This window comes from Coregonus lavaretus, assembly GCF_964263955.1.
Source record: "Coregonus lavaretus genome assembly, chromosome: 18".
Taxonomy (NCBI): domain Eukaryota; kingdom Metazoa; phylum Chordata; class Actinopteri; order Salmoniformes; family Salmonidae; genus Coregonus; species Coregonus lavaretus.
The window spans coordinates 25,230,488-25,246,336 of NC_140005.1; the positions used below are offsets into that span (position 1 = coordinate 25,230,488).

A 15,849-nucleotide genomic window follows, 5' to 3' on the forward strand; every position below is an offset into this window, starting at 1 on the left:
TTTAATGTGCTCCTTTCTTCTAAAATAATCCATCACCAAATTGAGCAAAGAAAAACAGAGCTAATTCTGTGAGTCGCCAGACCTCCTCTTCCTCTTCCTGCACCATGAAAGATTCCATTTCAACACGGAGATCGGCTAAAATAAGGCCCTTCACCATTACGGCAATACAGGAAAGCCCATGCATGCGGTCATGTGTATCGCTTTCCATTTACAGGGACGCTAATTACGCAAACCAGTTGTGTAAACACTCAAGTGCTGACCAGTTTGATTTAAATCTTCCAGAGTTCCATTTGTCATCCCACTGTTTAGTAACAGGGTTCCTCCACTGACATGAACAGACTTTCTTAGAGTAGATCGAAGTATGTGGTGTGTCATAGTCATAGATCGTGTAAAAGAACAAACTGAATGTAAGTGTGTAACAGAGTCAGTGCAATGGACCTATTGAGTATTTACTTCACAGGGAGGGTCTCTGTCTGTAAGCCTTTCATCTGAGGCTTCATTTCAGTTACAAGGTTAAGAGAACCTGTCCTTGAGATGGAGGAGGAGGAGAAGTATTTCTGTTGAGGAGAGGATGGTGGTCATTCATATAGCACAAACACTTATTACGTTATTCAGACGGTGGCCTTGGCTTTCAGCACCTCTTCATGTCTTGTTTTTCAAAGCACATCAAAAGGCTTTTAAAGAGGAGAGACGGAGGGAGGAAATCATTTGTTGCACATTCCACACACTTGGTGTGGCTGCCAAGCCCTTTTCTAGTTTAGTGAAGAGCTGTTTTTTGGGGGGGGCAAATAAGTGTTTGCGAGTGCTCTCAGTTCTTTAACAACACTAAATAAATACTTTGTTCTTCCTCTTGCATAAACAATGTGCTCTTTGAAAATACAATTTCTCAAGAAGATAATTTGTATTTTAACTCATGATACAGAAGAAAGAGAATGTGGGGTTAGAAAAACCTGACCCCTAAGGCTTTGTTCTGCTGATGTTGAAGTAGTGTATTTTGACAGTTTGATATAGACCTGAGTTAGTTGATAGAAATGAGTTAGTTGTTCAATTTAATCTGTGGTAGAAGGTCGCTTCTCTGTTGTCATTGCATATTTAGAAGCAGTTGATTGCATTAGATAAACACTCATTAGCTTTATGAGTTACTTCAACTACCTCAACTAGCCGGTGCCCCCGCACATTGACTCTGCACCGGTACCCTCCTGTATATATATATAGCCTCCCTACTGTTATTTTATTTTACTTCTGCTCTTTTTTTCTCAACACTTTTTTGTTGTTTTATTCTACTTTTTTTATTAAAAATAAATGCACTGTTGGTTAAGGGCTGTAAGTAAGCATTTCACTGTAATGTCTGCACCTGTTGTATTCGGCGCATGTGGCCAATAAAACTTGATTTGATTTGAGTTAGTGAAGCTGTGAGATTCAGGCTGGGCAGTGGGTATTTCCTCCATGTGCTGTGACCTCTCTCTCTCTCTCTCTCTCTCTCTCTGCGGTTCTGAGCAGATAGTCTGCTGAGGAGGAGTGAACACTGAGCCCCTCTGTTCTGCTCTCATGGTAGCAGCGGAGTGAGATATGGGCCGGCTGAAAAACACAGAAGGACTGCGGTCACGTTCTCCCCACAGACATAAACAGTGACACTTACAATTTCCTGTGCGTGCTGCAGAACAGGAAGGCCAGAGAGGACGGCGGAGCCTGTGCACTCCACGTGTGTGTATCTGGGAGTATGTCTGTGTGTCTGTGTGTAAGACTGATTTAACATAGCATAAGGTTCACCTTCTCTCATGGAGCAGTCAGAGTGCAGTGAAAGGATAGCGTACACTCACCCTTTGTCTGTCCACTTTATGCACAGTCTAGTAGATTAGTGTGTTGATAACTGGTACACACAACTTGTGAGTGGTCTGTTACCATTACAAAGAACAGAGCCTGAAGTCCACCTCCCCCAAGGGTTACTACCCCCAGGCAGCCCAGGGTTCCAGATCCTTTACCTGCTGTTGAGTTGAGTCACATCTGTTAGCAACGTGACCAATAAAGGCCCAGATGGAGATATTTGCAGCCTCCTTCCCTATACACCCCCATCTCTATAATGAACTGCTTGTTTACCATATGGGTGAAATGCACTGTTGGAACTTGACTGTGTGTGTGTTGAGAGAGGTCTTGTTAATTTGGCCTTCCCAAAGTTTTTACTGCTACCAGACTGACCATTTGTATTGAAAGACAGACTACGCCAAGTGCTGATTTTAAGAGCAGTAACATTGCATTCTCCACCTTTTTTCCTCTCTACGCATCTGCTCATTTCTGTTGTTTCGCTCTGCTCAGTTTCTCTCTTATGTTTTGGTCCAGTTCAGGTTCAGCACTACTGCTGCTTTAAGCTGTCTCAGTGAGTTGTGCAGGCTTCCTAAGTAACTTTACTATCACAGGGCGTTTGAGCCAGCTCCACTTCACCAGATCAGAGGCCAACCTGAGCCAATTAGGAGCAGGGAGAGTGGCTGCTGTCTGCCCCACAGTGGCCCTGCCCTCTCCGCTGCGCTTTGATCCCCCGCATGCTACACACAACCAGAGCCGGAGCCTCCAACTCTCTCTGTCTGTAATGGATGACAAGGCTAGTCCAATTATTACAATCTGGTTTCAACATCTCTGGGTAATCAGACGAAGGAAGGGGTAATGAATGAGCCCCCACGTCTTCCCAAAAAGCATTCAAGGGTTTTTGCTTAATTCAATACAGCCCAAGTCAGAGATCAATTGGTATCAAATCAGTTCAAATTAGAGATGAGTTACAGTAATATGTGGTTTCTGGATGTATAAATCAAATCAAATCATCAAATCAAATGTTATTTGTCACATACACGTGTTTAGCAGATGTTATAGCGGGTGTAGCGAAATGCTTGTGCTTCTAGCTCCGACAGTGCAGTAATATCTAACAAGTAATATCTAACAATTTCAGAACATATACCTAATACACACAAAACTAGTAAGGAATGGAATTTAAGAAAATATACATATATGTACAAGCAATGACAGAGCGGCATGGACTAAGATACAGTAGAATATTATAGAATAGAATGCAGTATATACATATGAGATGAGTAGTGCAAGATATGTAAACATTATTAAAGGGGAACGGCACCTCCTTACCTTCAGGCTCTGATCAGACCCTACACCCAAACGAGGGCACTACGTTCATCTACCTCTGGCCTGCTAGCCCCCCTACCTCTACGGAAGCACAGTTCCCGCTCAGCCCAGTCAAAGCTATTCGCTGCTCTGGCACCCCAATGGTGGAACAAGCTCCTCCACGACACCAGGACAGCGGAGTCACTGACCATCTTCCGGAGACACTTGAAACCGTACCTCTTTAAGGAATACCTGGAATAGTATAACAGTAATCCTTCTACACCCCCCCTCCCCCAGTGGTGGTTGTCCCACTGGCTATCCTAAGTTGAATGCACCAATTTGTAAGTCGCTCTGGATAAGAGCGTCTGCTAAATGACTTAAATGTAAATGTAAACATTATTAAAGTGATAAGTGTTCCATTTCTTAAAGTGGCCAGTGATTTCAATAGGCAGCAGCAGCCTCTAATGTGCTAGTGATGGCTATTTAACAGTCTGATGGCCTTGAGATAGAAGTTTTTCATTCTCTCGGTCCCAGCTTTGATGCACCTGTGACGACCTTGCCTTCTGGATGATAGCGGGGTGAACAGGCAGTGGCTCGGGTGGTTGATGTCCTTGATGATCTTTTTGGCCTTCCTGTGACATTGGGTGCTGTATGTGTCTTGGAGGGCGGGAAGTTTGCCCCCGATAATGCGTTCGGCAGACCGCACCACCCTCTGGAGAACACTGCGGTTGCGGGCGATGCAGTTGCCGTACCAGGTGGTGATACAGCCCGACAGGATGCTCTCAATTGTGCATATCAATCTAGTCTTTGTATTATATGTCTAGATTAAATGAAGACTGTTGAACATACATATGGTTCAACTCAATTTGTGTGTGTGTTGCTCCAGGTCCTCCGTGGGTGTCTGAGAGGGTGGCACACAGACAGTCAGTGCGCCTGGGGAGTTCCATAAAGCTGCCATGCCCTGTGGAGGGAGACCCTCCGCCCCTCATCATGTGGACCAAGGACGGCCGCAACATCCATAGTGGCTGGATCCGCTTCCGCATCCTCCGCCTGGGCCTGAAGATCAAGGAGGTGGAGGCCGAGGATGCAGGAACCTACGTCTGCAAAGCCACCAATGGCTTTGGCAGCATTAATATCAACTATACCCTCATTGTCATCGGTAAGTAGAAAGGGGTCTTGCGGTCTGCTCTACATTACAGTATATTACTGTTTGCCAAGTAATACCATTCACAGTGAAATCACCTTTACGATGACGCTACCCAGAAACCATGTACATGACTCAAACCTTGCCATCATCTTTTGAGGAAGTGATTTAAAGTCAGTCGCTTAACTCTTCCGCTCAGGTCAAGATCATGTCGATATGCAGATGTTAAAAGACAATACCATGGATTCATGGCTCTGAAATAAGGGGATTTAGGAAAGGGGATTGAAGTTAATCCCCTCCCCTCTTATATCTGTTATATCCTATACTGCTCAAATCCCAAAGTCAACAGCAGAATGGGATGTTGTTTCATACTGCATCATCCTCGGTGACTCAAGCAGATCTTAACTTCTTCCCTCTCCCCAGGCTAAACTCTGGTTTGTTAAAGCAGAGGGTCCTTAACTCGGAATAGTCCAACAAGAAACATGTTCACCTTAACATTAACCTATTAAGCCCCGTAACGCTTATAAGAGGATATGATGTCGTGTGCAAGAGACAAGTATTTAAACTCTCAGTAAGTCATTTCAAGCTACTGGTCACTGGTCTACTTCCTCCACTATAAGGCCGTAGTGCTGCTCTCTCTGTCTGTGCCTGTGTACAGTACAGTACAGTAGGTTTGCTCTGTGCTAGAGTAGAGTGTGATGAATGAGAGGAGTGGAGCGTGAAAGCTCTGTTTAGTTTAATTACTCTAAGATGCCTAATTAGGTCCAGAGCCTTCTGCAGCGGAGGAGAGGGGAGGGCAGGGGCCGACCGGAGGAGCTGCTTCCTGGTCTTGTGATGGCTTCTCACACTGGCCTTGTTTTGGGGTAGAACTCTAATCACATAGATCAGATCAGGACAACAGAGGGTAAAGAGAATGATGTCCATTGTGTAGCGGAGTATCATAGGGTCAGGATGCGGATCTGGGGAAGTGTGATTCTAACAAAGTTATTTTGGCTCCTGTTCAATATGAAGTTGACTGAGAGGTCAACGAGAGAGCAAAGCTGTTGATTTTTTCCTGGTTAGATATACAGTATAGACACACCAAGAGGAGGAATGTCAAAGTTCACACTAGAGCTGTATTTCATCAATGTCATGGTTGTCTGCTGTACTTACAATACATTATTTTACTGTACATTGCTGTTACGTAATGTAAACCCTTCGCTGTGAAAGTAATAACCTGCAGTGTCAGGTTGCCCACATGATTTACATTGGGCCATGCTCAGTTCAGAAATATCTCTATGATTGCGAAGTGCAGCACTGAGTGTATAAATCATGGAGTAAGTCAATTTATCCAAATGATAGATAGCATATCCCTCCTTACACAGTAGTGTGTGGAACTGACAACTGATTTATCTAGCTTGGCCTTCCTGTACTATGACGATGTAATGAAAAGTATTACAGCCTTCAGGAGTGCTGAAGCAGGGCAAGGTTGTATAAGATAACTTCAACCTGTTCAATCTGCCTGCCTGTATTACTAGCTACCTACTCCCACACAGGACAGAGAGTCTCTTAACTTGGAAAGTTCAAAGGAGTTTTTTTTTTCTTGAGGCATACTGTTTTCTTATGTGTATTTTATTAAACTGAACATTATTTTCACCCTCTCTGATCTCCACCACAAACTGTTTGGCCTCGTTCTTCATCCTGATGGAGTTGGTTCTGTTTTCCTTTCCCACCGTTTGTGGTGAATGCGTGACAACCCAACACTAGCCTCTCAGCAGTCATTGCACATCTCTGTTTTGTAAGCCTCGCTCTCTTCTCTCCGTTCTCTCATCCATCATCCCAGCCTGGGACTGGCACACACCACCAGTTTGTTTGTTTTTATGGGTAATTGTCCCATCAGGGGTGCAGTGCAGTCAGATTATTTTTTGGCTAGGGAGATTAGAGGAGCCTCATTAAAACATTTACAGGACTGAAGTCATACATTGAGAGAACTGACAGCCTAAAAACGGTAGAATGGTCCATCATTATTGTGAGCGGCACTTTCCAATCAATGGTGAAATTATTGTGCCTCTTGATGTGCCTAATTGTTAAACATCTTAATTGTGTTTTGTATGTAGTTCAATGCCTGGTGGGGAAGGCTGGTAGTTTCTTCAGAGAGAAGATTTATTTGAAGTGTTGTAAATGGGAGGTGTAATACTGGCCATCTTCCAGCATAGCACTGTGAACAGTATCCATCATTTGAGTTTATTGTTTTTACTGGAGCTCAGAAAGAAAAAGATAAAGAAACAACTGTAGTCAGTTCAAGTGCTGTTCAGGGGAACAGTGGCAACAATATCCTGGCCTGCTTTCAAGCTTAAGGCCCGTAGTGACTTCCAGTCATTGCGCTAACACTAGTAAGCAATTGTGCTAGTTTGCAACTTCCTTCAAACTGCACGCAGAGACATAAAAATGGTATCCAAAAGTTCATAAAGGACCTCATTGCCAAAATTCTGAAGTATCCCTTTAATGTGAAATAGAACTTACCCCGAATGTGGTTACCATGTTCTCAGAACTTAAGATATGAATGTTCTAGATACATTTCATAGGAACGTTGCGTCCAGTTTTCTGTGGGTTAGGAGAATATTCCATCAATGTCCCACCAAACATACACAGAATATGGTTGCCATGTTCTCAGAACATAAGATATTAATGTTCTAGAAATGTTTCATGGGAACATTGCAGGAATATTTGTGGCCAAAGAAAACTTTATTACACATCACGTCTTGTTACGGTTGTCTAGCCAATCAAGGCCCTGATTGGTGAACCATTGATCCATTCATGGCTATTTGTCTGTTGGCAAGGTTAGGAATAGTCACAAACAGTGCATTTACAATATATGATTAGATTGTGCATGTTCATCTATACAGTAATTATTATTCAACATGTCCTCACCTGGGATTTGAACTCACAACCTCTTGGTTCATGGTACTCCGATCTTCCTGCTACGCCACCATGGCCGTGTCTCGTATCAGTTAATCAGATTATTCTCATCATAGATTTGATTTATACTGAACAAAAATATAAACACAACATGTAAAGTGTTGGTCCCATGTTTCATGAGCTGAAATAAAAGATTCCAGAAATTTTCCATATGCACAAAAAGCTTTTCTCTCAAATGTTGTGCACAGATTTGTTTACATCCGAGTTAGTGAGCATTTCTTCTTTGCCAAGATAATCCACCTGACAGGTGTGGCATATCAAGAAGCTGATTAAACAGCATGAACATTACACAGGTGCACCTTGTGCTGGGGTCAATAAAAGGCCACTCTAAAATGTGCAGTTTTGTCACAACACAATACCACAAATGTCTCAAGTTGAGGGAGCGTGCAATTTGCATGCTGACTGCAGGAATGTCCCCCAGAGCTGTTGCCAGAGCATTTAATTTAATGTAAGCCGCCTCCAACGTTGTTTTAGAGAATTTGGCAGTACGTCCAACTGGCCTCACAACCACAGACCACGTGTAACCACGCCAGCCCAGGACCTCCACATCCTTCTTCTTCACCTGCCGAATCGTCTGAGACCAGTCACCCGGACAGTTGATGAAACTGAGGAGTATTGTTGTCTGTAATAAAGCCCTTTTGTAGGAAAAACTCTTTTTGATTTGCTGCGCCTGGCTCCCCAGTGGGTGGGTCTATGCCCTCCCATGTCTGCGCCCCTGCCCAGTCATGTGAAATCTATAGATTAGGGCCTCATTAATTTATTTCAATTGACTGATTATTTCAAATTTACTTCAAAGTGCATTCATCCTATTGCTTACATCCATCAAGTTGATTTACACAAGTGCCTAGGGAGGAGGGTTTAGGGTTTCTTCTGGACAGGGCCTAACTATACTGGGCCAATAAGCACATGCCCTAGAGATATCCCTTATTGGGACAGTGGTTAGGGCATTTGTCATTGGTGCTGGTGGTCTGGCTTTTAGACCCGGTAGGCGAGTCACCTTACTCTTACATTCTTAGCAATATATGTTAAAGATGCTTCACATAGGATATTTTTGCCATTTTACATTATCATTTCATAAAATGTCCATAATATATCTGCAGTAATAGTGGAATGATAGTGTTTCACAGTATTATTTACCCGCCAGTGTTGTGATTGGCTGTGATATTTGCCAATTCGTTTCTCCCACCGGAGCGGCATCAAATGGGAAATCTGTTTTGACTTTGTGGCTGTGTTATCTAGTGGAAATCGAGTCAAGTGACCAATGTAGAAGTCATTTCCTGGTTGCTAAAATTCTAAACTGTTCACTCAATTTCAGTTTATGTGAGAAAACAAGCGCTGAATAGTGTAGTGAATCATTGTACCATCTAAACCATTTTTTCAATAACCAAAAATATTGTCTTTACAGCTGTGAGCGTCAGCGAAATTCACCCGGTAAAACCTTGAAAAAGGTACTGGGGGATCAAATCAAATCAAATCAAATTGTATTGGTCACATGCGCCGAATACAACAGGTGCAGACATTACAGTGAAATGCTTACTTACAGCCCTTAACCAACAGTGCATTTATTTTTAACAAAAAAAGTAAAAATAAAACAACAACAAAAAAAATTGTTGAGAAAAAAAGAGCAGAAGTAAAATAAAATAACAGTAGGGAGGCTATATATACAGGGGGGTACCGGTGCAGAGTCAATGTGCGGGGGCACCGGCTAGTTGAGATAGTTGAAGTAATATGTACATGTGGGTAGAGTTAAAGTGACTATGCATAAATAATTAACAGAGTAGCAGCAGCGTAAAAAGGATGGGGTGGGGGGGCAGTGCAAATAGTCCGGGTAGCCATGATTAGCTGTTCAGGAGTCTTATGGCTTGGGGGTAGAAGCTGTTGAGAAGTCTTTTGGACCTAGACTTGGCACTCCGGTACCGCTTGCCGTGCGGTAGCAGGGAGAACAGTCTATGACTAGGGTGGCTGGAGTCTTTGACAATTTTGAGGGCCTTCCTCTGACACCGCCTGGTATAGAGGTCCTGGATGGCAGGAAGCTTGGCCCCAGTGATGTACTGGGCCGTACGCACTACCCTCTGTAGTGCCTTGCGGTCGGAGGCCAAGCAGTTGCCATACCAGGCGGTGATGCAACCAGTCAGGATGCTCTCGATGGTGCAGCTGTAGAATTTTTTGAGGATCTGAGGACCCATGCCAAATCTTTTCAGTCTCCTGAGGGGGAATAGGCTTTGTCGTGCCCTCTTCACGACTGTCTTGGTGTGTTTGGACCATGATAGTTTGTTGGTGATGTGGACACCAAGGAACTTGAAGCTCTCAACCTGTTCCACTACAGCCCCGTCGATGAGAATGGGGGCGTGCTCAGTCCTCTTTTTTTTTCCTGTAGTCCACAATCATCTCCTTTGTCTTGGTCACGTTGAGGGAGAGGTTGTTGTCCTGGCACCACACGGCCAGGTCTCTGACCTCCTCCCTATAGGCTGTCTCATCGTTGTCGGTGATCAGGCCTACCACTGTTGTGTCGTCGGCAAACTTAATGATGGTGTTGGAGTCGTGCCTGGCCATGCAGTCATGGGTGAACAGAGAGTACAGGAGGGGACTGAGCACGCACCCCTGAGGGGCCCCCGTGTTGAGGATCAGTGTGGCAGATGTGTTGTTACCTACCCTTACCACCTGGGGGCGGCCCGTCAGGAAGTCCAGGATCCCTGGACTCCCTTAAGCAGTGCCCAGGAGGTGGCAACTCCCCTAGTGGAGTGCGCTACCACAAAGGATGGGGCTGGGCGGCCAGCTAGGCTATATGCTTGCAGAATAGTGTCTACAATCCAATGTGAAAACCATTGTTTTGAGAGAGGCTTACCATATCTATCTCTATCTCCAAAGCACACAAACAGCTGATCAGAGTGACGGATCACCGGAGTCCACTCCACGTCCACGTTTAGGGATCTCACAGGACACAGAGCGTGTACATTAGCATCATTTCCCTGTTCACGTGACCTGGGGGCAGGCAGAACCTTTGGTAGGAAGGCAGGATTAGGCTGCAGAGTAGAGCTCGCTTTACCCGGGCAATCGACGATAACACTCATTACTAAACAGGTGAAGCATGGAGCTCGCCAACTCTCTTGGTAGAGGCGAAGGCCACCAGAAACGCTGTCTTAAGAGAGAGATGTTTAAAGTCTATGGGCGGCCAGCTAACAGTTCGAAGGGAGGTCTGGATAGTACTCCAAGAACCAGATCCAAATCCCATTTGGGAGATGAGCGGGCTCAAGGGGCATAATTGACGGACTCCCTTAAGAAACCTTGCCATGAGCGGATGAAATGGCTGCTGCATATACCTTAGGTGTGGCTGCAGCCCTGCCAGCATCGAACAAAGACCTCAAGAACTGGAGCACAGTTCTTATGCCGCAAGATTCTGGAGCAACACGCTGCTCCCCACACCACTGGCAGAACACGTGCCACATCGTGTCATAGGTTGACGTGATGGAGAGGGCCCTGGCTGTTAGATGTTAACAACAGAGGGCTCAAGATCTGAATCAGACCATTTTCGCTGTTCAGTAGCCAGGCCTGCTGCTGCAGGCGGGAGGGATTAGGATGCCACAATGTGCCCTCCGCCTGTGACAATAGGTCCAACCTCCGAGGTAGTTCCCATGCTGTCCCCGCTAGGAGTGACAGTATTGTGCTAAACCAGTGGCATCTCGGGGCAATCAGAGGGACCTGGTGGCTCGTGTCCCTGATTCTGTCCAGAGTCGCTGGAATCAGTGGGATCAGGGGGAAGGCGTATAGACTCTTCCTCTGCCACTCGTGGGCCAGGGCATCTAGGCCAAGTGGCCCGGGGGGGGGGTTGGTTATCAAAAACCAGAGGAGGCACTGTGTGTTCCTCTCTGAGGCAAACAGATCCACCTCCGCTTCCACAAAGAATCCACACATGTGACTTACTATTCGGGGAAGTAGTCACTACTCCCCTTCCGGAGGACCTTCCCTGGACAGCATGTCCGCCGCAGTGTTCAGGATCTCTGGGAGGTGTACAGCTCTTAGTGAGGCCAGATTCTTCTGTGACCACAGCAGAAGGGTATGTGTCATTTGGTGGAGGAAGATGGAACCCAGACCCCCTTGGTGGTTTATGTACGCTACCACTGTGGTGCCGTCTGTCTGTACCTGCACATGTTGAGAAAGTTGAGCAGAGCTAGTCGGACTGCACTCAACTCAAGCATATTGATGTGGAGTTTGGACCAGCTGGGGCTCCATGTCCCGCTGGCCGCCCTCCCCCTCAATACTGCTCCCCAGCCTGTCAAGGAGGCGTCTGTTTGGACCAGTTCCCTCCGATGGACTCTGCCCAGGCGAATCCCACCTGAAAGTAATTTCAGGGATCGCCATCTTGCCAGTGATCGCGTGCATTCCTTGGACACAGTCTGTAACAATACCAGTGTTCCTTGGGATGTAAACCTTGAGCATTGAACCACCTCTGCAGGGGTCTCAAGTGTAGAAGGCCCAATGGGGCCAAAAGAGAGGCTGCAGAGAAGAGACCCACCAGGCTCTGACACTGAAGAACAGTCACCTTTTGGTCTTGGACAAAAGGATTGAGGTGATCTACAATTTTCTGGACTCGCTCTTCAGTGAGGTGAGCCCTCATTAGAGAAGAGTCGATCGGCATGCCCACGAACGTCACAGTTTGTATGGGGACCATTTGGCTTTTTTGCTTGTTCAACCTGAGGCCTAGCTCTGAGAGGTGCTTCAGGAGAGATGTCGTGTCTACTGCTGCCTGTTCTTGTGACTGAGTGCAGATTAATCAATTGTCTAGGTAATTTAGTATTATCATCCGTTGTGAGATGTTAGGGGTGCTAGAGCAGCGTCCATGCATTTTGAGGGGGCCCGTCCTTCTTCGGAGCAGAGGGATGGTGCTTGTTATGCGGCTGCCTGTGCTGGTGGTGGCACCACTGCTGACCCAGAGCCTGTTGCTTTGGCTCTCAGACATCTATGTCTGTGAGAGCCAAAGCTGTTTGTTTGAGGAGATGACCGTAGACAGGGCTTTACCATTAGCACGTGACATCTCAGCGTTTAAGAGGGAGAGGAGTGTGGACACCTGAGTCATTTCAGCCGTCAGCTCAGGGTCACCGTCGGTGGACAGGTGAGCTATCAGACCGTGCAAGTGGTCGCATTCATGAGGTGAGCAACCATGGCAAAGGTCAGGAAGGTGTCCCTTAAGTGGTCGTCAGCAGCCCGATTAGGTCCCGGAGGACAGCAGGGAGACCTACCAATTATCTCCTTGTCTGGGAGGACCATGGCAGCAACAATGGGGTCCATGACGGGGTACTGGTCCAGTCTCAACTCCTCGGGGGAAGACATGAAGGTCCAAAGCTTGCACTGGCTTGAGACATGGAACCTTGAGTTCACCTTAGCCCAAGTTTGATGCAGTTCATTGGAGAACTTGGGAGCACTGAGGAATGCATTTGGAAAGTATTCAGACCCCTTCACCTTTTCCCACATTGTTATGTTAGTCTTATTCTAAAATTGAGTAAATCGTTTTTTTCCCATTAATCTACACACAATAACCCATAATGACAAAGCAAAAACAGGTTTTTAGAAATGTTTGCAAAACTTAAATATTACATTTATATAAGTATTCAGACCCTTTACTCAGTACTTTGTTGAAGCACCTTTGGCAGCGATTACAGCCTCAAGTCTTCTTGTATGATACTACAAGCTCGGCACATCTTTATTTTTGGGAGTTTCTCCCATTCTTCTCTGCAGATCCTCTCAAGCTCTGTCAGGTTGGATGGGGAGCGTCGCTGCACAGCTATTTTCAGGTCTCTCCAGAGATGTTCGATCAGGTTCAAGTCCGGGCTCTGGCTGGGCCACTCAAGGACATTCATAGACTCCTGCGTTGTCTTGGCTGTGTGCTTAGAGTCGTTGTCCTGTTGGAAGGTGAACCTTCGGCCCAGTCTGAGGTCCTGAGCGCTCTGGAGAAGGTTTTCATCAAGGATCGCCCTGTACTTTTCTCCGTTCATCTTTCCCTCGATCTTTCTCCATAGACAAACATTGGCAGTAGAATGGCCCGTACTCAGTGACTTTCAACGTGGCACTGACATAGGATGCTACCTTTCCAACAAGTCAGTTCAACACATTTCTGCCCTGCTAGAGCTGCTCCGGTCAACTGTAAGTGCTGTTATTGTGAACTGGAAACGTCTTGGAGCAACAACGGCTCAGACCGCTGAGTGCTGAAGCGCGTAAAAATCATCTGTCTTTGAATGCAACACTCACTATTGAGTTTCAAAATGCCTCTGGAAGCAACGTCAGCACAATAACTGTTTGTCGGGAGCTTCGTGAAATGGGTTTCCATGGCCGAGCAGCCGCACACAAGCCTAAAATCACCCGTTTTCTGGAGTAATGAATCACGCTTCACCATCTGACAGTTCGGACAAGCAAATCTGGGTTTGGCGGATGCCAGGAGAACGTTGCCTGCCCGAATGCATAGTGGCAACTGTAAAGTATAATGGAGAATGAATAATGGTCTGGGGCTGTTTTTCATGGTTCGAGCCAGGCCCCTTAGTTCCAGTGAAGGGAAATAACGCTACAGCATACAATGACATTCTAGACGATTCTATTCTTCCAAATTTGTGGCAACAGTTTGGGGAAGGCCATTTTCTGTTTCAGAATGCACCTGTGCACAAAGTGAGGTCTATACAGAAATGGTTTATAGAGATCGGTGTGGAAGAACTTGACTGGCATGCAGAGCCCTGACCTCAACCCCATCGAACACCTTTGGGAGGAATTGGAACGCAGACTGCGAGCCAGGCCTAATCGCTCAACATCAGTGCCCAACCTCACTAATGCTCTTGTGGCTGAATGGAAGCAAGTCCCCGCAGCAATGTTCCACCATCTAGTGGAAAGTCTTCCCAGAAGAGTGGAGGCTGTTATAGCAGCAAAAGGGGGACCAACTCCATATTAATGTCCATGATTTTGGAATGAGATGTTCGAAGAGCAGGTCTCCACATACTTTTGGACATGTAGTGTATGTCTTATAGAACAGATAATCCGTATAACACCCCTTGTAATACTATACCAGGTGTAAGTATAAAGTAGTTATGTTCTCAGGGCAATATGTGAATTAAGTAATAATATATTCTATGGATATCAGAATTTATTTTGGGAAATTACACTCACAATCCCCAAAAGGTATGGATGTGAGGAGCCAAACTCAATTGACACAGTAATAGACTGTGTGAGGAGAGGTCCTGAGAATAAACTGCCCAACTCTCGCGAGATTAGTGAGGCGCGAGCAAACAGCTGCAGCTCGTGCCAGTAGGAGAGTATGCTAGCTAGGATGCGAAGCCTGGACATTAAGGTGCGACTCGGTGATCACCCGTCCTACTTCTGGAGAGCAACGGTGTTCAGCTAGAGCTACATAACACCCAGTCTCCCCTAGCCTGGGTAGGCTCGGTATCCAGCCTCAATCTCCTGAGAGAAGAAGCTAGCGTCCAGCTGAAGCTAACAAGCAACAGGTAACGCAATTAGCCGGGAGGCTAACCAGCGGACAGACACAGACAAGACAACCAAATCTCGCGCCGTGAACAGGTTGGCCCAACCCGTTCACCCTACTGCGTGTCACCCTACTGCGTGTCGACCTGTAAGAAAAAAGTTAAAGACGGGAAAACACTGCAGAGCACTCCTAGGAGGAGCAAGCTTAGCCCAAAATGGAATATATTCTACATACTCAACGAAAAACGGACATACGGAGCCTTCAACATCGACTTTTCGCTCACCTGCGTAACCGAGGAAGTGATGCTACGCGCATCACACCCGTGGCACGGAATTACTCTGATATTAATATCTCAACTAATCCTGCAGCCAGGCGGAAGGATATCCAATGGAGTGACTAGCATAGTCCCTCAAGCGAAATAGAACAAAAAGATGAGAGTTCGCTTTGAGATGCTCAGCTATCTAGAATTCTACCGATTCCCATCTTTCAATGAGAAACACATTTTAATTAGATCAGATAGGTGTGTTGTAACTGTTTCCAAATAATGACATTAACACACTGTATATTGCTAAGAATGTGAGCGTAGGGTTACTTCCCTAGCGGGTCTCGAACCCAGGCCAACAGAACCAATGACGAACACCCTAACCACTGTCCTGGGACAGTAAAGTTAGGCCCTATCCAGAAGAAATCATAAAACCCCCTAAACTACTTGATAGGTGTACACAATAGGGTGAATGCACTTAGAAGTAAATTTCAGCTCTGTTAAAAGTACACTCAAGAAAAACTTGTATTGATCATAGTGATTCAGGAGTATCATTAAAACAGGTTAATATGCCCCACCAACATTAGAAAACTATACAGAAAGCCCTTTAACTGTTGAAATAAGTCAATTATATCAATGATGAGAGAATAGTCTAATTAACTGAAACAGACATTGTGGCGTAGCAGGAAGATCTGAATGCCATGAACCAAGAGTTTGTGAGTTCAAATCCCAGGTGAGGACATGTTGAATAATTACTGTACAAATGAACATGCACAATGTAATCATGTGTGTCAAATATGTAAGTTGAAAACACTTATGTTAAAAGCACTGCGTGTGTGAGTATTCCTAACCTTGCCAACAGACAAAAAGAGCTGTGAACTCAGGGCCTTGATGGGCTTGGCAACAGTAACAAGGCGT

General features: G+C 45.7%; 1 protein-coding gene across 1 annotated transcript in view; it reads left to right on the top strand.

Moving 5' to 3' along the window:
* Window positions 1-15,849, top strand: part of LOC311145803 (fibroblast growth factor receptor-like 1) — a 57,758-nt gene that overhangs the window by 23,058 nt on the left and 18,851 nt on the right. The window contains exon 3 of the mRNA XM_084182114.1: window positions 3,992-4,264. Within this exon, the coding sequence (XP_084038240.1) occupies window positions 3,992-4,264 (273 nt within the window). The remainder of the gene's footprint in view (window positions 1-3,991; window positions 4,265-15,849) is intronic.